General features: G+C 40.1%; 1 protein-coding gene across 2 annotated transcripts in view; it reads right to left on the reverse strand.

Annotated features, from left to right (window-relative positions):
• Positions 1 to 21,589, reverse strand: part of DYRK1A (dual specificity tyrosine phosphorylation regulated kinase 1A) — a 291,221-nt gene that overhangs the window by 174,722 nt on the left and 94,910 nt on the right. For both annotated transcript variants that reach the window (XM_054973646.1, XM_054973645.1), the window contains one exon: positions 20,823 to 20,900. In XM_054973646.1, the coding sequence (XP_054829621.1) occupies positions 20,823 to 20,832 (10 nt within the window). In that variant the 5' untranslated portion in view covers positions 20,833 to 20,900. The remainder of the gene's footprint in view (positions 1 to 20,822; positions 20,901 to 21,589) is intronic.

The following is a 21,589-nucleotide window of genomic DNA, read 5'->3' on the forward strand; positions in this document are numbered from 1 at the left end:
CTGGGAAATATTTAGCGTGGCAATTGAAAAAGAAAAGGGAGAAAAAAGTAATAACGAAGATTCAAGAAGATTGTAAGACGTTAATAGACCAACTGGCCATAAGTAGAGCCTTCTTTAAGTATTATGCAAAGTTGTATCAAAGGAAAGAAGTGGATTTGGATACTATTGACCAATATCTGAATAAAATCAACTTACCAATACTATCAGAAAAATGGAAGGAAAAATTAAATGCAGAAATAACGGAAATGGAAATAAAAGAGGCTATCCGGTCGACTAAGTTAGGGAGGCACCAGGTCCGGATGGAATTACGGCTAGATTCTACAAATTATTGGAAAACGAACTGGTACCTTTTCTGAAAGAGGTAATGAATGGAATTTTAAAAGGACAAAAGATACCAGAGTCTTGGAATGAGGCCAACATATCATTGATTCCAAAAGAAAATCAAGATTTGAGTAACGTCAAGAATTATCGACCTATTTCGTTGTTAAATAATTATTACAAAATGTTTGCAAAAATTTTGGCGGAGAGATTAAAGGACTGGTTAGTTGAGATTATTGCAGAAGAGCAAGCAGGGTTCCTTCCAAATAGGCAAATCAGAGACAATTTGAGAACTGTAGTAAATGCTATAGAATACTATGACAAACACTGTGAAAGGGAAGTTGGTTTCTTCTTTGTGGATGCAGAAAAAGCGTTTGACAATTTGAACTGGAATTTTATGTTTGCCACAATGGAAAGGTTGCAAATGGGAAAAGATTTTATTCAAGCAGTAAAAGCAATATATAGAGACCAATGTGCGGCAATTGTAGTAAATGATGAACTAACAAAAAAATTGGAAATAAAAAAAGGTACAAGACAGGGGTGTCCATTATCTCCATTGTTGTTCATCTTGATTTTGGAATTGTTATTGATTCAAATAAGAGAAGATGAGGCTATAAGAGGCATAAGGATTAAAGAATTTACTTACAAGGTTAGAGCTTTTGCAGATGATGTGATGGTCATAGTGGAAGATCCAATGCAAAATATGCCAAAGTTGCTTGATAAGATAAAAGAGTTCGAAGATCTGGCTGGATTTTATGTTAATAAGAAAAAATCAAAGATACTATGTAAGAATATGACTAAACAAAAGCAGCAAGAATTAATGGAAATTACCAATTGTGAAGTAACACATAAAGTTAAATATCTTGGAATTGAGTTAACTGCGAAGAATATTGATTTATTTAAGAATAATTATGAAAAGCTATGGCAACAGATTGATAGAGATATGATTAAATGGAATAAACTAAATCTATCATGGCTGGGAAGAATAGTGGCAGTTAAAATGAATGTGTTACCACGGATCATGTTTCTATTACAAACAATTCCAATTATTAGAGACACTAAACAATTTGAAAAATGGCAGAGGAAGATCTCTACACCAAACGAACTACAAAGGAAGCACGCCAAGAAATATATTGCCCTATGTACAAATATACAATAAAGATTACAACAATTGGTGCAATAACAATTGGATACAATAATCATAGGAGCAAGAAAAGTTCCATCATGTTTCTTCAAACATTCAACAGGTAAGTGGTAATCACGTCGCTGTTAATGCATAATGTCCCAAAGTCCATGGGAGCTGGTTGAAGGCATCCAGGAACGCTGAGTGGCAACGAGCTTGCCGGTCCAATTCGATTTGGCTCGTTTCAGGATGAATCCTTCATCAGGCCACCAACTGTTTCAACATGATCTTAAGACGTGAAAGTAACCAACCAAGTACAGATTCAATGGACTTTGCATTGAATCTGTACTTGGTTGGTTACTTTCACGTCTTAAGATCATGTTGAAACAGTTGGTGGCCTGATGAAGGATTCATCCTGAAACGAGCCAAATCGAATTGGACCGGCAAGCTCGTTGCCACTCAGCGTTCCTGGATGCCTTCAACCAGCTCCCATGGACTTTGGGACATTATGCATTAACAGCGACGTGATTACCACTTACCTGTTGAATGTTTGAAGAAACATGATGGAACTTTTCTTGCTCCTATGATTATTGTATCCAATTGTTATTGCACCAATTGTTGTAATCTTTATTGTATATTTGTACATAGGGCAATATAATTCTTGGCGTGCTTCCTTTGTAGTTCGTTTGGTGTAGCTTTTCTGAGGAAGTCTCTTCCCTCTTGGTTTTCGTTGTTGATTGCTGGGCAAGAGGAAGATCTCTGACTTTGTGTGGGCAGGCAAGAAACCACGAGTAAAAATGAAAGTTTTGTGTGACGCTAAAGAAAGAGGTGGACTGCAGTTGCCAAATATTAGACTATACCACGAAGCAATATGTTTAGTTTGGTTAAAAGAGCGGATGTCACTGAAAGATTGTAAGCTCTTAACATTGGAAGGTTATAAGAAGCTGTTCGGATGGCATGCCTACTTGTGGCAGGATAAAATAAAAGCTGATTCTATGTTTTTGCATCATTATATCAGAAGGAGCCTCTTCACGATCTGGAAAAAATATAAAAAATATCTGGGTGAAGGCATCCCCTCTTGGGTGGTACCGTTTGAAGTGACTGATCCGAGAGCTATCTACAACGAAGAACAATGTTTACCATATAAAGAGATATTGATTATGGAACAGAAAATGATAAGAATTAAATCGGAGGAAGAGTTATCTTCTTGTTACGCATGGTTCCAATATAGACAGATCAGAGACCTTTATAATTCGGATTGTTCAAAAGAAGGAATTAAATGGGAAAACTCAGAGTTGGAAGAGACTATACTACAAGAAAGCAAAAAGAAGATATCTAAGATTTATAAAATACTTTTGAAGTGGTATACAGAGGATGAGACGGTCAAAGTACAGATGGTGAAGTGGGCAATTAATTGTCATAAAGAAATAACAATTGAATCATGGGAATATTTATGGAAAACTACACTGAAGATTTCAACTTGTACGAGTATTAAAGAGAATGTTTATAAAATGATCTATAGATGGTATTTAACGGCAAAGAAGATTGCGCTTGGAAATGCTAACATGTCAGATAAATGCTGGAAATGTAAAAAGCATGAAAGATCATTGTATCATATGTGGTGGACATGTGAAATAGCCAGACAGTTCTGGGGAGATATTATAGAAGTAATAAATGAGATATTGCAGATTCAAATAAAGAACCACCCAGAACTATTGCTATTGAACTTAAGCATGGAAGATGTTCCTACTAAATAACGAACATTACTATTTTATATGACGATGGCAGCAAGACTTTTATATGCGCAAAAATGGAAGGTGCAAGAAATACCAACTAATAAAGATTGGATGCATAAATTGCTGTACATGGCGGAAATGGATAAAATGACAAGGAAGCTGAGAGATCAGAATCCAGCGGAATTTTTGGGGAAGATTGAAAACATATTTAGAAAAGAAGTGGGACATAAAGGGGGAATTATGGTAATTTGAAAATTATTAGAATGGATTTGTTATTAGAAGAGAGAGAGTCTTTACCATATAAAGTGAAGTTTTAGCTAATTGTTAGCCCAAATGCAAGTGGACTTAGAGTTAATAGATATTGTTAGAATTACTAAAGTAGATATTTTATCCGACTGTTAGTTTAAATTTAAATATATGTGGAGCTAATATAAAGTAATAGATAATAGATTTTAAGTTTATTATTATTATTATTATTATTATTTATTCAATTTATATACCGCCCATCCCAGGGGCTCTGGGCGGTGAACAGTTAAAATTGATAAAAACAAAACTAAAATCAATATACAAATAATAAAACAAATTAACAGGTGCAGTGGTGGGGAGAACCTTCCCCATCCCAAAGGTGGGGAATATTTATAACAATATTTTTGAAGTTAATAGATAGGGCTTAGTTGAATAAAAGAGTAAGTAAACATGAGATAATGAGTTACAGAAAAAGGGGACAGATTGGGAATAGATTAGGCTATAAGGTTGGAAAGCTGTTGGATGTCTTGGAAAAGGGGGGGGAGGGAAAGGGTGGGGGAAAGGATAATGAGATGCTATTTGAAAGTTGTATATTAATATTCTCACCTAATAAAAATTTTCTAAAAAAAAAAGATAATATTTACAGACTTTGCTTGTTAATATAAGCTTTTGAATAAAAAAAACATTCGAAAATAGATAATACATAATATAAAATTCATTTAAATTAAAAATACTGTCATAAATGTATACTCACAACTACAGCAGTCAATATATTACAAACACAATCAGCAGCCGTCCTCCATTTTGAGCGTGTATTACAGAATGCTTAGATCTCCATTTTAAAGGTAAGTACACTGTAATTCTTAAAGAGCTAGTGATACTAAACTGAGCACCCTCATAAATATGATGATAAATCCATATTTATATTAAGACCATACAGGCTAATGGTGTTAAGTCTGAAGAGCCATTATGTTTCCTTTTGATTTAGCTCCTTCCATATAAAATCTGCATCTTTTCTGTTTGCTAACATGAACAATTGTGTAGCATAAATCTCTCTCTCCATGTTTTGCCTGTAAGTAATGTTCAACTAAGGGAGTGTCTGTAATCTTACAATGAATCCTTGAAAGGTGTTCCTGTATACGTATTTTAATGGGTCTAGTATTTCCAATATACAATTTATTGCATGGACATCAAATTAAATACACTACATCATTTGTATTGCAATTAGTGAAATTCTATAAAGGTAAGCCCAAGTTCTTTTCTTGAAATGGGCATTATCATTAGCAAGTAGAACAATTTGCACATTTATGATGGCCCCTAGGTAAACCTCTAATGGGAACCTACTCTCGCAAGTCTGAATGTATCAGCCAATCTTGGAAGCTCTTGGTTCTACGTAAGGCTATACAGGGTGGATTCTGACAGTCCAGTAAATCCTGAATTAAAGGCCAATATTTGAGTATCACTTTCCTGATAGGGTTAACTAAAAGAGTAATCCAATGCGAAAGTCAATCTGTCCTTCCACACCGTCTATCTTTCAAAATGTCTCATCTGTCCCTATCTTCTGCCCGTGTTTTACAGCTCCTTACAATAGAAAGGGGATACCCCTTATTCAAAAAATCCTTCTCCAATCGCTGTTAGTCCTGAAATCCTCTACCCGAGTAGAATTCAAACACAGCCTCTCAAAAATTGGCTATAAGGTAAATTTCAACATTAAGTGGATGGGATGAAAGGATTGAAAATGCAAGTAGGCATTTCGATCTGTCTCCTTATGAAATGGTCTAAATCCTAGAGTACCCTCAGCTGTCTGAAAAATAATCACATCCAGATAATTAATGGCAACCTCACTGATGGTCCATGTGAATTGAATATTGGGATGATTGTGTTCATTCAATGACACAGATCCATTACTATATCCTTATTAATAGTAATAAGAAACAAATAATCAATAAAGCATTTAAAAATTATGTTAAAAAATACGGATTCGCATTAGGGTTACAGTAAAATTTACTCTCAAGTAGACCCATATATAGATTTGCGACACTAGGTGCAACTGAGCCGCCCATAGCCACTCCATGTACTTGAAAGAATTTTTTTTTTGAAATCTGAAGTAGTTTTTGTTGAACATTATCTCTAATATTTTTAATGCTGTTATCCGCCCTGAGCCTGCTTGCGGGGAGGGCGGAATATAAATATGATTAAATAAATAAATAATAGAGATAAAAGAAATTCTGTTGGTGGCCATAATGAAGGTCTTAAATTTAGGAAATAGCTGTCTCTAATGCCCCCTCATGGGGGATATTGGTGTATAAGGAGACCACATCCAATGTAATAGACATAGCTTCAGCCGGCGATACCATGCCTTCCAAGGTGTTAATTAAAGCTCTAGTGTCTCAGATATAAGATTTCATTTCTTTCACAAAGGGCTGTAGAAAAAAGTCAAGAAATTTAGCTTTTTGATGGAGCAAACATGACGGCTCTTGAGGCTCACAGTAGGGAACATGAACTGAACTGAGGAAATGCAATGCATGATGCAGAGTCTCAGTATCAGCACAGCACCGGGCAGGAGGAGCAATATGATGCTGTTGATGAAGAAGTTCTGTGGGAAGAACCCACATATAAGGCTAGACAATTGACACCCCCAGAAAGGATCACAGCTCACTCTTTGAGAGGGGTGGCTACATCAGCTACATAGGTTGTGCTTAGACTGGACCCGACCTTCATGCCAAAGGTGAATTCGATTTTCCATAGAGGTGAGGACATAGTTTTACCTTCCTTCTGTAGTAACCCCAAACATAAAAGAGAGAAGATATTACACAGGTTGGATGTAAGACGGGCTTTAAGCTTCTACACAGACAGAACAAAGCCGATTTGCAAGGTATAAAACATGTACATTTCATTTAGGAAAAGTTCATTGGGGGGAAAGGTGTCTACAGCCACTTTGAGTAGATGGATCAGGGACAGCATTACGCCTGTTCTTTTTGCCTGGGAAAGAACCTCGGTAACTGTGCGTTCTGTGCTGAAGCAAACAGATCCACTTCCAGTTTCCCGTATCGCAAGCACACCTGGTTGAAAACCTTCTGATTCAGTGTCTATTCCACCTGATCTACTCTGTTCCTGCTCAGCCAGTCCGCTACTGTGTACTGTACGCCTGTCACATGTATTGCCTTTATTGATCTTATATTCCGCTGTTCAGAGCATGAGCTCCCTTGCCTCGACGTTCAGTTTCCTGTATCTGTTTCCTCCTTGCCTGTTCAGTAAGCTTTCGCCGTTGTGTTGTCTGTCTGTAATAATACGTGGTGTCCTACCATCACCTTCCAGAGTTCCCCTAGTCCGTTCCTGATGGCCCTTAGTTCTAACCAGTTTATGCTGATTCCTCTTTCCTCCATTGACTATGCAAAAGACCATTTTGCCTTTTGCATGTGCTCCCCATCCTGTCAGACTTGCGTCTGTTGTCATTACTATCCTTTCTAGTTCTTTGAGGGGAACCCCGTCCTTGAATTTGTATGGTGCCATCCATCAACTCGACTCTGGTATCCGTATGCGTCTGTGTCCCTTGCGTGCTATGACCCTCTGATAGGGTCTTAGCAGTCTCTGTAATGGACGAGTATGAAATCTGGACCATGTTAAAGTATCCTGACAGGATACCATCATTCCTTGTAGTTTGGCCAATTGCATCACCCCCACCTCTTTTTCTTTCTGGACTGCTCTTATTAATGATACTGTCTTTTGTTGTCTTCTGATATGAAGATCTTGTCTCTGACCGTATCTATCATTACCCCTAAGTAGTTGATCCTCTGTGTGGGCATGAGGCTGCTCTTTTCCTTGTTGATCATGAACCCGTGAGTGTCCAGGCATTTTATGGTTGTCTGAATTGCTTCCACCCCCATCGTCAGGGTGGGTTTTTTTATGAGAACATCGTCCAGATAAGGAAACAGTGCAATTTCCTGTAATCTGAGAAATGCAATCAGCATCACCAGAACCTTCGTGAATACTCTGGGCGAGGATTTGAGTCCAAAGGGTAGGGCTTTGTATTGACAGTCTTCTTCACTGTAGGTGGAGCGTAGATACCGCCTGTGCGCTTCCCTGATGCAGATAGGCCTCCGAGAGATCTATGGAGGCTAAGAAGTCCCCTTTCAGGATGGCCCCTATGATCGATCTCAACGTTTCCATCTTGAATTTGCGTGATGTGATGAACTGATTCAGCCAACGCAGATCCAGAATTGCTCTGACATCCCCATTTTTCTTCGGTACAATGAAAAATAGTGACTACACCCCCTTGTTCCAGTAAGGTGTTGGTACTGATTCTATGGCCCTTATTGTTAACAGGTGTTGAACTGCCTTCTTTATCTGAAGATGTTTCGTCTCCATGAGGTTCCTCTGTATGTGAACAATGTGGTTTGGGGGTCTGGTCTGAAACTCCAGCCCCTGGATACTGTTTCCAGGACCCACTTGTCTGTAATTGACATTTGCCACAGTGGCAAATGAAGAGCCCTCCCATCAGGGATCGTCTGATTCAACCAACCCTGTTACAGAGGAGGAGCTACTTCCCATCAGTCAAGACTGACCCACTTGACCACGGGAGAATGGTATATATTATCTGTTTGTTGTATTATTACCCTGCTCTTACTGCATTATTTTCTACTTTTGTAATTCCATTTTCTGTATCACTTGATGTATCATTCTAATACCTTTTTACAGTTTTCGATTTCTGTAATCTATTTCATTGTTTATAAGATCTCTCTCACTATTTGATTACATTGTCATACACCATGTAATCAATCTCAGTGACAAAGGTGGATTATAAATAAATAATATATATTAAATACTTTCACAGACTGACCTTCAGAGAAAGATACTATAATTTCTCCCAAGTGTCTATTTGTCAAGACAAAAATTATGCCAATATTTATAATTCTACACTATACAAGAAATTATTATATATAACAATTGAAAGAAACACAGATTACTAGACTCTGCAGATCATACTTCCATACATTATAAACTACTGCTCTTCAATTGGTTGGGTCATGAGGCACAACAAGAATGCACGGCAATCTTTATGTGGGTCACATTAGCAACATCATACTGTTTTCTTTACATTTTCAAGTAAAGAAGAAAGATAGAGGGAGAGAATATAAAATATTACCATTTATGTTATTTATTGTCTGCCTTTCTCACAGAGACTCAAGATGGATTGCATAATATAAGTCAATAGAATCAATAGGATAAGGAGACATTTAATGATATAACAGGACTAGGATTGCAGAAATCTGAAACAAGGCATGAACATAACATAATAATGCAAAAATGGTTTTATGTAAGCAGAATTATAATGGAGAGCAAGATAACATATAGCAATAGATAATAAATATTAGTAGTCTAAACCACAGTCCTGTTCTCTCTATTGAAACATCCTCCACAATCATAATGCACCCCTATTCCTTATTAAATTGCTCTCCTGAACAGTTGTTTTACATAATTTGAAGAAAGCCAGAAGTGTGGGAGGCTTCCTGATCTCCTCAGGAAGGCCATTCTACAGAGTGTGTGCCACTACAAAGAATACACATGCACGGGCAGCTGGTGATCTAGCCCATGTGTGGTGTGGCACCTGTAGAAGGCCTGTTCAGATAAGCGAAGCTGTTGTGGCAGGTCATAGGAGGACACATGGACCAATGTCATGAAGGGCTTTGTATGTAATAGCTGGTATTTTGAATTTTACTGGGTAACTAACAGGCAGCCAGTGAAGTGACTGCAGAAAGGGTGTAATATGCATGCACCACCTAGTCCCTGATAATAACCAAGCTACACCATTTTGCACTAACTGTAGCTTACAAGTTGATTTTGAGGAGACAACTATACAGAATGTATTACACAGTAGTCCATTCTCAACGTAGCCATAGCATGAATTAAGGTGGCCAGATCTGCACAGATAAGGCAAAGGGTCGTCTTCTAGGCAGAAAGCTGTTTTTGCAGGTGCATTAACTTAATGAATATTAAGTTTAATCTCTAGGCTCTTGACCAAGTCTCCAAGAGTCAGCTGAATCCAAACTAAAGCCACAGGCTTTCCAAACAGCATTACCACCATTTTGTCAGGGTTTCAATTTGTTCACTCTTAGCCATATAACAACAACAGTCAGCACTGGCTTTAGACTTCTACTGCATCCCCAGGAGATTTGGACAGAGCTGTGGGTCGTCAGCATATTGACGGCATCCAATTCCAAAACTACAAATGATTTCTCCTAAGGTTTTACACAGAGTTTGAATAGCATGAGGGATAAGACTGCACCCTGTGGAACACCACAGGACAAATCCCACACTGATTGAAATTGGCCTCCAACGGTAAACCTCTGAGTCCAGTCCATAAGGAACAATTTACACCAATCCAAAGCATATCTTCCAATACCTACTTTTGCCTACAAACAGTTCAACATGATAGCATCAAAAGCATAAGATAAATCCAAGAGGAGCAATAAAGTGGCATGGCCTGTGTCTACATTCAGATGGAGATTATCAACTAACTTTACAAGCAACACCACAGTTTGGCCTGAAGCCCAGCTGCGAAGTATCCAGAGCACATGAGTTATCCAAGAAGGCCTGAAATTGGTCCACCACTGCTCTCTTAATTATCTTGCCCAGAAATTAGAGACAGGTCAATAATTCGCCACATTGCTTTTCTGCCACATTGCTTTTCTTTTTTTAAGCATGGGACAGATGACTGCCTCTTTTGGTAGCTGAGGGAAAGTGCCCAGAATCAGTGATTGATTTATGATAGCAACGATTCATTTATATGGCCCTTACAAGATTGCAGCAATCATGTCTGAAAACGATCCAGAAGACAAGTGGTGGCCTTCACAGATCCCAAGATCCTGTCAACATCCAGCCAAATAACTACGTCAAAATGATCCATAAACAGACCAGATGATGTGTTAGATATTTTTTCTGTCTGATTCATTTTACATTTAAGAATGGGTTTTTTTCATCTGGAATGCAGCAGGACAGCGTTCCGGTAACTCTCCAAAGAGATCACGTGGGCCGTGATCACTTTGGAGAGTCCCACCGGCTTGGATCTGTTGCCTAGTGGGGAAGTCCCCGCCAGCCAACTGATCCTGGGGTTGAAATGCCCCGTTCCCCATTGCTTCACAGCAGTGTGGGGAAAGGGAGCACTTCAACCCTGCCGGCTGGGTTCTGCTGCCTGTGGAAGTCCCTGCCAGACAGCTGATCCCGGGGTTGAAATGCCCCATTCCCAGAAGCTTTGCAGTGGCAGGGAAGGGAGCAATTCAACCTAGTTGGCTGGGATCAGCTGCCCGCAGTACTCCCCACCAGCCAGCTGATCCTGGGGTTGAAAAGCCCCGTTCCCCACCACTTCACAGCGGCGGGGAAGGGAGCACTTCAACTCGGCCAACTGGGATCAGCTGCCTGCAGAAACCCCTGTCAGAGAGCTGATCCTAGGGTTGAAATGTCCCATTCTCCGCTGCTGTGAAGAGGCAGGGAAGGGAGCACTTCAACCCAGCTGGCTGGGATCAGCTGCCTGTGGAAGTCCCCACCAGACAATGCCCCGTTCTTCACCTTATCACAGCAGCGAGGAAGGGGGCACTTAAACCCTGCCGGCACGTCAGTGAGGCAGGCCACAGCCCAGTGGGGGCTGTGTGCGCCCGCTCCACACCTTCCAAGGCGGTGTGGGCTGCGGGGCCAGTCAGGCGCAGCGACAGGTCCGACTCAGTTGGGTCTGCACACTGACAGCATGAAAGGGCTGTGTCCCTACTGCAGAACCAGCAGCAAAAGCGCCCTTTAAATACCAATCGGCCTGTGGGGGAGATGGCAGTTCCCGGCGGGCCAGCTGAGGGCAGGAAAGAGCTCTTTCACTGCCACTTCCACGACAAGAAAAGGGCCCTTTAAATGCCAGCTGGCCCACCGGGAGATGGCATCTCCTTGCGGGACAGCTAAGGGGAGAGGGCCCTTTCGCTGCCACTTCCACGGCATGGAAAGGGCCCTTTAAATGCTAGCTGGCCCACCAAGAGATGGCCCACCAAGATGGCATCTCTCTGTAGGCTGGCTGGGGGCAGGAAAGGGCTGCTGGCAGACACACGACTTTGCCAACTGACCACTCTTGTTCCCCACCCCTGAGAGTGCTGTGAGGGGCGTGTGCAGGCATGAGCCATCTGATCCACAGCCTGTAGTAACACCTAATCTGTGCTACCGAGAAGGTCTACAGGACATGTGCAGCTGCACATGCGGCCCTGGCTGAGTTGCCTGCTGGCCCATAGCCGCACCACCCAGCCTGTGCCCGCTCTGTGCTGCCCAGGAGGGCTGCTGAGGGTGCCTTGAAGGTAGGGTGGGGGAAAAGTGTCTTGAAGGTAGGCTGGGGGGAAGGTGCCATGAAGGTCCCACCGGCCCATGCTTGAAGGAGAAACTGCATCACCCCAATTACCAAGCCTAGTGTGCTTTTGTTACGTGGAAACTGGCTTTCATTTAAAAAGTACAAGAACATTATATTATTTAATCAGTTTTAGTGAATGTGTTAAGCATCCTGCTCTCCCATTATCATCATCACTCTTTCTGATCCTAACCTACCTTACAGGGTTGTTGTGATGATAAGAAGAACGCTGTAAGATGATATGGTTTCCCACTGGAGAGAAATGCAGGGAATAAATATCTTCAGCTTGCTCTTCTGACTTAAGTCTGTGTTCCAAATATCTCAAATTATCTTTCTTCATTGCGAACAGCTATCCCCCCAGTATGATGCCTATAAACACCTAAGCAGACATATGGAAAGATAATATACTTGTAGTTTTATTTAAAGTCTGGCTTTAGGGCATTAATTTTAATACGAATTATATGATTTGATAGATTTTGGGATTAACTTGTTTTTCTTGCAGACCTTTTTATTTGCAGTGACTAAGTCTGTGCTCTAAAGAACACTTTCCTGGGAGTAAGCCCCACTGAATAAAATTGAACTTACTGCTGAATAGACTTGCTTTGCCTTGCTTTCTAAATAACCAGGCAGGTGATAACTTTACTAAACTCAGATTTGATTTGACAATGTAGCCCAGCCCCCCCCCCCCAAACCACCAGAGAATTGTAGGTAACAGATTTGTGCTAGCATAAGGGCTGCCAGCTTGCTTCAGATTTCAAAAATGATGGTTTAATATGGTAATCTAGTAGTGTGAAGTCTTTCTGTCATCGCGGGAGCATTCCCAGAAGTGACATCATTGCAAGGTCCTGGGAGCGCGCACACGCATATGGTGTCAGGGAGTCCCACCCCACCTCTTTTCCCAGAAAAAAGCCCTGCATTTAAGTATTTGAGTTTGTCAACAAAAACTTTACAAAGGCATCACAACTGATTCCTGAGACAATAAAGACTCAGATGATGAGTCAATATATGCCAAGATACCTTAAACAGATGGGATGGCCAATATCTGCAAAGAATGCACAGAAGTACTACTTCTTTGCAACTGTCACCACTTCTTCATAGTAGAAAAGAGTAACAGTCCAGTAGCACCTATAAGACTAACAAAATTTGCAGTAAGGTATGAGCTACAGGCATCTGAAGAAGTGAGCTCTGACTCACAAAAGCTTATACCCTACCACAATTTTTTTTAGTCTTATAGGTACTACTGAAGTCTTGCTCTTTTCTGCTGCTACAGACAGACTAACACAGCTACCCATCTTGATCCATTTCTTTATAGGTCTTCCACCAAGTTCTATAACATGCTGTTTTGGATTCAGTATGAATTTTCCACCAGCATAAACCATGGGATAGGTTGACAAGGAGAAAACTTGTCAATAGCTTCTAGGATCTTCATGTTCCAAGCTTCCAGCATAGCCTCAACGGAGCATGTGTTTGGAATCCTAAAATCACCCAAAGCATTTTGGAATCTAGGAGCATCCATTAGCCTCTGAGGTAGAACAATGTTCCAGATCCAGAACAAAAGATTAATTCCAGGGTGTGACCTCTTTTATGTGTTGGGCCATTGCAATTTAAGAGAAATTTGAGGATACCAACCAAGAAAGATATAAAATCCTGTGTTGGCATCCTCAAAAGGAATGTTCAAGTTCCACAAAACAATCAAGCTAAGTGAGCCCAGCACCATGCCTGAGAGAACTTCCACCAACTCAGAAAAGTTGGCCACTGAGGAACTAGGCAGCCTGTAAACAAGCGAGCATAATCTATCCTTAAGACCTCAATTGAATGAACATACAATCAATGCCAGTGATATTTTGCACTGGTGGCCTGCAAAAAGGGAAAAACTCAGAGGATGATAGCCCTCCCCCCTTCTTGCCCTCCAAAGGAGGGTGGAGTTTATTGGGGAGTTTATTGGAATAGATACAATTTTGTTTTAACCAGATTTAAATTATGCAACAGAAGATGTATGACAGTTTTTAAGAATATTACAAGTGGGGTTTAAAGAGATGTCTCAGATGGCATGCTTATTTGTAGTATGATAAAGTAAAGGTCAACATTAACTTCAAAAATCAGGTCAACACAATTGTAAATATTGCTTTTCCCCAACTGCATGTAACTTGAAAACTGTCTTTTTCTTCTAGACCATAGTGTATTTTGCCATTTTGATCCATATTTCAGTAACTGTGTGAAGATAAGGGAGGGAAGTATGAGCAGTATTGTGGTCGGGGACTGTTACAGACTGCCTGACCAAGGAGATGAGGTGGATTCTGCCCTCTGTGAGCAGCTTAATAGGACATCAAAAAAATACTTCCACACCGACAACTTCCTTTGTCGCTGGAGGAAGTGACAAGGGGCTCAGCCACACTGGACTTGATATTAACCAACAAGAAAGAGTCGGTTGACAGGGTAAAGGTGGTAGGAACCTTAAGGAGAAGTGATCACATCCTCTTAGAATTCCTTTTGCTGTGGGGGTACCAAGGGAGTTCATAACCAAACACACAAGTTAGATTTTCATAAGGCAAACTTTAATAAACTTAAGAGATATGATGAGAGTTATTGCATGAACAAGAATACTGGAGGGGAAAGGAGCGAGTGAAGGATCTCTTGCAGGATCAATCTATCACCATTCCAGCAGGACAGAAATGCAGTACAGGATCTAAGATGCCACTATGGATGAACAGAGAGCTCTGTGATGAGCTAAGGAAAGAAAAGGCGATGTTCAAGAAATAGAAGAAAGGAAATGCATCCAAAGAAGTGTATCTAGGGATAGCTAGGCACTGCAAGGCAGCCATCAAGAGGCCAAAGCTCAGAATGAGCTGAGACTGGCCAGGGGGTACTTGCCACAACAAAAACATGTTATTCAGAAACATCAGGATCACACAGAAGGTGAAGAGGGTGATACCCAAGTGCTGAGTGAAAATGGAAAAACAGAAAGGCTCAATGCCTACTGTGCCTTCGTTTTCTCCCTGAAGAAGAGAACAGGCCCACCTAGAGATGGTAATAGGCAAAGCATGGGTTTGGGGCTGCTGGGTGACATGGGCAGTGAAGTTGTGGGGAAGCACCTTGCTGCACTGCATGAGTACAAATCCCCTGGACCAGATGGAGTGCACACAAAAGTGCTTAAAGAACTTTCAAAAGAGCTTGCAGACCCTTTGTCAACCATCTTCCAGGCTTCTTGGAGGACGAGTGATTTGTCAGAAGACTGGAGGAGGACAAACGTCATCCCAATCTTCAAGAAAGGGAAAAAAGGACAATCCTGGGAACTACAGGCCAGTCAGCCTGACCTCTGTCCCAGAGAAGATACTAGAGCAGATATTAAGGGCATCAATCAGCAGGCATCTGACGAACCAAAACAAATCAAACAAACTGAGAGAGTTACGGTTAAATACTGAAAAACCCGTAGGAAATTCCCACTGTAACCATCTCGCTTATGAAAATATATAAAAATAACATTAACATTAAAGAATCCTTTAAGTCAAGTGTAAAGTACACACATATACTAACAAACAAATGCCTATTTGTTAGCAGTTGCCAAATTCTTCCATTTAGACCTCAATACAATTACATAAGTGTTAAAATGCAAAGTGAATAAATATAGAATATGAGGTCATAAATACAATAAATATAAAAAGGAGTCATAAATACAAAAATCATGCCATATAGGCGACTTTCATAAATAAGTCCAAATCACAGGTAAGTCCAAGAAGTACTGAAGTGCCAATCAATCAATCAATCAATCAATCAATCAATCAATCAATCAATCAATCAATCAATCAATCAATCAATCAATCAATCAATCAATCAATCAATCAATCAATCACCTTTATTGGCATTAGAAATAATAATAGTCTACAATCAGAGATAGGGACAATCAGAGACAGGGATAGGCAGAAGCATAAGCATAAACAAGCAATTAGTAACAGTTAATAATCAATTAATAAACATTCAGCAATCAGGTGCGGCTATATGCTTGGATTTAACTTTATAAACCTCTGCTAGAAATTTTGCAACACTTAAAGTAACACAAGGGTTACGATCTTCTAAAAGGTAAACTAAAATTCCTCCTTTAGTAGAATTATTATACTGAAGGTATTCAGTTAAAAATTGTTTGCGTAACAGACCAAAAAGAGGGCATTCTAGAATAATGTAGGATAATGAGTCGAGGACTCCTAATTCGCAAGGACAAATCCTGTTTTGAAGGGGTACTTGCCTGAACCTGCCAGAGAGCACCATTGATGGAAAGGCGTTTAAACGTGCTAAGGTAAATATTCGGCGCTGAGATGGGATGTCCAGAGCTGAGAGATAATGTGGCATCATTCCTTGCCTTTGGTATATGCCTAAGTTGGCTGCTGAACAGACAGGGGGATGCAGGGGGAACATCTCTTGGGAGTTCATGTTCCATAAGTCTTAGTTGAATTGTTCTTAAGATATGTAATTCATCACATAGGAGTAGAGAGTCCAATGCAATGCCGAGCTTTTGCAGTTTGAGAGTAAACATAGAAAACCATATGGTACTATGCCTATCTCTCATCAAATGAGATAGCAAGCTATCATGTTCTGAACTACATGTTCAGAAGTACTGAAGTGCCAAAATGCATTGAAATGTCATGAACCTTGTTGTCTGTTTTTTATTTCCTTTGTAGATGAAGGAAGACTGCTCCTGCAGCTGTTCTCTGCGAGGAGTCAACTTCGTGGAGATTTTCTGTGAAGGAACTGTATTAATGAATACACCTTCGGATGAGCAGTCTACAAGGCGAGTTCTTGAAAAAGTTCTTGAAACGAGGGAGCAAGATAGAGGACTGTGGTCTGGACTCCAAGATGGTTAGATGGATAGGGAACCACACCCAAAGAGGCATCAAGTCTGACTGGAGTGAGATGTGCAGTGAAGTGCCACAGGGCTCGGTCCTGGGCCCAGCACTTTTCAATATTTTTATAAATGATTTGGACACGGGTGTGAAAGAATTCCTCATTAAATTTGTAGATGGCACCAAACTAGGAGTAGCAGCAAACACCATTGAACATAGGGATAAATTCAACGGGATTTGAACACACTGAAATAGTGGGCAGATTTGAGTAAGATGTGAATAAGTGCCAGGTTCTCCACTTGGGTTAACAAAAATGCAAAACATGCATAATGCATGAGGGATACACTTTTGGGTAGCAGTGCATGTGAACATTATCTTGGGATACAGGTGGATAGGAAGCAAAATATGAGAAGTCAGTGTGATGCAGCAGCAAAAAAGGTGTATGCAATCTTGGGGTGTATTAACAAAGGCATAACATCCAAATCACAGGCCCCACCTGGAGTATTGTGTGCAGTTAAAAAAGGACAAACTGGAATGGGTACAGAAAAGAGCAACCAGGATGATCAGGGGCCCAGAGACCAAGCCCTACAAGGAAAGGCTGAGGGACTTATTTGGAGAAGAGGAGACTGAAAGGAGACATGATTGCGCTCTTTAAGTATTTAAAAAAAGCTATCACTTAGGGAAGAGAAGGGAGCTGTTCCTGTTGGCAACACAGGATAGGACTCGAAATAATAAGTTTAAACTACAAGAGGGAAGGTTCCGGCTGGACATTAGGAAAAACGTCTTCACATTAAGAGTAATTCAACAGTGGAATTGGCTGCCTATGGATGTGGTGTGTTCCCCCTCATTGGCAGTCTTCAAGGAGCAGCTGGACGAATACTTGTAGAGAACGCTTTAGGCTGTTCCTGCATTGGGCAGGGGGTTAGACTAGATGGTCTGTGAGGCCCCTGCCAACTCTTATGATTCTATGATTCTATAAACTTGCAGTGTTCTCTGAGCAAAGCTGCCCGTAAAGTTCAACTGGTACAGAACATAATTCATCGTCTATTGACGAGTATGCAATTAAAATAATACTGCAATTATTTTAAAAGAGATCCATTGGTCATCTGTATGTTTCCAAGTTCAATTTAAGCAAGCAAGCCTTTATTGGCATATATAAAATTTTAAATACAGAAACTCCATACAAAATTAGATTAAAATTACAGATAGGAACAGGGCAACAGTGCAGCAAAACCAGTACATAATATTACTTGTCAGGGCGTATAGCCATGGCACTGTAGAGAAACTTTGCTATTTCAGTTATTTCCCCATCTGGGTTGAACCTTAAAACCAGCAGAAAACTCTGAAAGTTGGGCTAATATAGGATGTAGAAGATCCTAGCATGGTGTCAGATAAAAAGAGCACTGGAGAAAAACATGGGAAACAGTTTCAACACAGCCCATCAAACAAGGACAACACCTGCTATAATAAGGAATCCCATGAAATCTGCCAGATAAAATGGCTGAAGGAAGAACATTAAATCTGGCCAGAGAAAAGGCTCTACGTGAATTGGGAGCCAGGAGTTGGTAAAGGTATACTGCTGGGAAGCTTACATTAGGGACAATTCCCAAGTTTAGGGGAGAACAAGTTCTATTAGCAGAATTATAGAGAGTTTGTAACTCTTAATCCCAAAAGACTGGATTTTATTTTTGAGAAGGCCTCAGACTCAGATAGCAGGGATAAAGATTCTATAGGTAAGTTCAAGGAACTTATTTTAGCTTCAATACAGGCTGACCAACTAGAGTTGGCAAATTCAGATAATAAATGATACGTATAACTAGGGGGATCAGAATTAAAATGGTGTTTCAACCAATATTTGATAGTGTGAAACCATGCCTTGGTGGCCCACAGATTCTGACCGCACTCTAAGCATAAGGCAGCATATGGAACACACATAGGAACCCCCATGATCTTACGTAGAAAGTTAGATTGAACACGTTCAACTGAATTGTCAATAGCATCAATCCAGAGCGGGGGCCCGTACAATAACTGAGCTCCAATTTTAGCATTGAAGGCTTTAAGAGCAGCAGGCACATATTGGTTACCTCGATCAGAAAAATAAAAGCAAGGTATTGCTGCAGCATTAATTTTGGCTGTATTAATAGCCATCCTACGGTGGAAGGTCCAAGTAGCATTAGATTGGAAATAGACACCCAGGTATTTAAAGTGCTTAACTTGTTCAAGTCTATTACCATTGACAATCCAGTTATACAGTTTCCAGGAATTGAGAAGAACCAATACCTTAGATTTTTCATAGTTCAACTCCAGTCTGTTGGTCACACAGTATTCAAGGCAATGGTTCAATAAACAATTCAATCCAACACAGGAAGAAGACAGAAGAACTGCATCGTCCGCATATAATAACAAAGGGATAGAAACGGAGCCAAGTCTAGGACTGTGACCATCAACCAGTGACAAAAAAGGGGCAAGATCATTTAAAAAAAGATTAAACAAATGGGGGGCTAAAATGCACCCCTGCTTAACCCCCTTCTTAATAAAAATCCTGGGTGAGAGTCTCCCAAAGGAAGAACATCTGACCTGGCAAGATGTTGATGAATTAAGTCTTTTGATAAAGAGATAATAACCTCTTATCTAGTGACATCCCCTCGAGCTTTGCCCTGAGAAATTCTCTTGAGACAGAGTCAAAGGCCCCCTTAAGGTCCAGAAAGGCAATGTACAGTTTAGATCTTTTCCTACTCGTGTATTTATTAATCAAATGAGCGAGGACTAAACAATTATCCAAAGCTGACTTCCCCTGGCAAAACCCCACCTGTTCTGGACCTAATATTTTGCTAGATGACATCCAGGTGCTGAGCTTAATTTGCAAGAATTTAGCGTATAGTTTCCCAATAATGGATAGAAGGCTGATTGGTCTGAAGTTAGAGGGGTTAAGATGACAACCCTTTTTATAAATGGGAACAATTATCACATTGGTCCAGGCATCTGGCATCTGGCCAGTCTTATCTACCATAGTGAAGATAGAAGCAAGCAGGGGGGCCCACTACTCTGGATCAGCTTTCAGCACCTCTGGGATTATTGCATCTGGACCAGGAGCTTTACCTGATTTGAGCTGATCTATAAAAGTTATTATTTCCTCCTGAGTGAAAGGAGGCCACTCTGGGAGACCATCCAGGGGAGTTCAATTCAAGGTGTTGGATGCTTAACATTAAAGCTCTCCTTGACCATATACTTAAAAGGTAATATGAACCTCTGTGCCTGTTTGGACCTTCCAGCAACTTCTCCTAGTTGCTTTCTTATCCAAGGCTATCATATCTGCCAAATCCCAGTCTCAAGCATTTTCAGCAACAGCACTGACCCTTTGGAACCTTCCAGAAGAGATGAGGAAAGCTTCCATTCTGTAAAACTTGGAAGAAGCACTGCAAATAAATATTCAGGAGGACCTTTGACAGAAGCTAATATTTATTATTCACAATTACTGTTTGAGTATTGGCAACTATGGGCAGTTTGGTGTTAACAATTTTAAACTGTTTTTACTTATCTCATGTTATATCTATTTTGCTGCATGCTGTTTCGTGAAAACCATTCTTGGGCTCCCTTAAATGGGAAGAAGGAGTAAAGCAGGATATAAATATTTTAAAATTTTAAATGGTGAACTAAGGGCACATCTAAAATATATATACTTAAAATATTCCCCCAAGAATACAGGAACTGTAATTTTTTGTCAAACAGGTTTGCTGAAAGTTTAACAGTTACCCCTAGTGCCCTCAAAGATCCATTATTCAATGTTAAAATGATCTCAAACTATATTAAATATATAGTATTGGCATGAAGCCTTTTTCTAAAAGACGATTGAAGTCTAATACATTTCAGGTAATCTTTTCCATTCATTTTCAAGAAGCGAATTACCATATTAATACAACTGTATCAATTTAATCCTATTTTGATAACTCAAATATAAATTACAATAAGCAGAAAGAGTAGAGACCCACCGATACAATAGTTTTTTTAATCAAAAATCCAATGCATTAATTTTCAGTAACAAAAGCAACCTCACCTGGAAACTATACTTACTACAGATAATCAAAAAAGTAGCAATTTACAAATCAGCCTTAACGAAAGCTACTATAGAGCAAATAAGGAAAAGAATTAAAAATAACATTTCCTATAAATAATCCATAATCTACAATTACCTGTATGCATCGTCTTCCTTCAGATCTCATATCATCCTGTGTGGGGGGGGCAGGGGGGGGAGAAGCCACCAGTAAACACTGTGAACACATAAACATTAGAGTTAATCAATGTCAGCAGTCATGACTGTAACAGGATCTCTGGAAATGTGCTATGAGTTCTGGGTCTGTGTTATAGCCATTCACCATTAATTTCGGCTGACTTGATACAACAGCAACTTATGCAACCAAGCCTTAGAGTGAGCAAGGCAGATATAAATATTATGGATTCTAGTGTTTGAGAGCCACTTAGTACAACCAATATTACAACTGCATCAAGAGTTGCCATTCTGCTACCAGCAAACATTCTTCCCTACACACTCTGAGGGAATCCAAATGGTGAGCAGCTTACAAAAATTATGGTATGAAAATACTACAACATTCCAACTGTCACCACATGGTGGTCACAACGTTTTTATCTGATGAAAGTATGATCCCCAACATCTAAATAGCTTTCCCCTTAGGGCCTAATCTACATATTCAGGAGGTAGTTACTGTGCATGTTATAAATTGTCATGTAACTCCAGTCTGTTTATTACTGTGTGGACCAAACACATTCCTTGATTACAAGAACAGATCATTCCTTAAACCAATATTCTAAGTGATCTCTATCACCTAATGATCTAGAACCCACTTCAGTCATATCTCAGCTAATAAAGTTATAAATTCTTAGGATGTGGCAGAAATATGATTCAATAAACTGAAAGTATTTCTTCATTAAAAATGGAGCG

This window comes from Eublepharis macularius, chromosome 3 (genome assembly GCF_028583425.1).
Source record: "Eublepharis macularius isolate TG4126 chromosome 3, MPM_Emac_v1.0, whole genome shotgun sequence".
Lineage (NCBI taxonomy): Eukaryota > Metazoa > Chordata > Lepidosauria > Squamata > Eublepharidae > Eublepharis > Eublepharis macularius.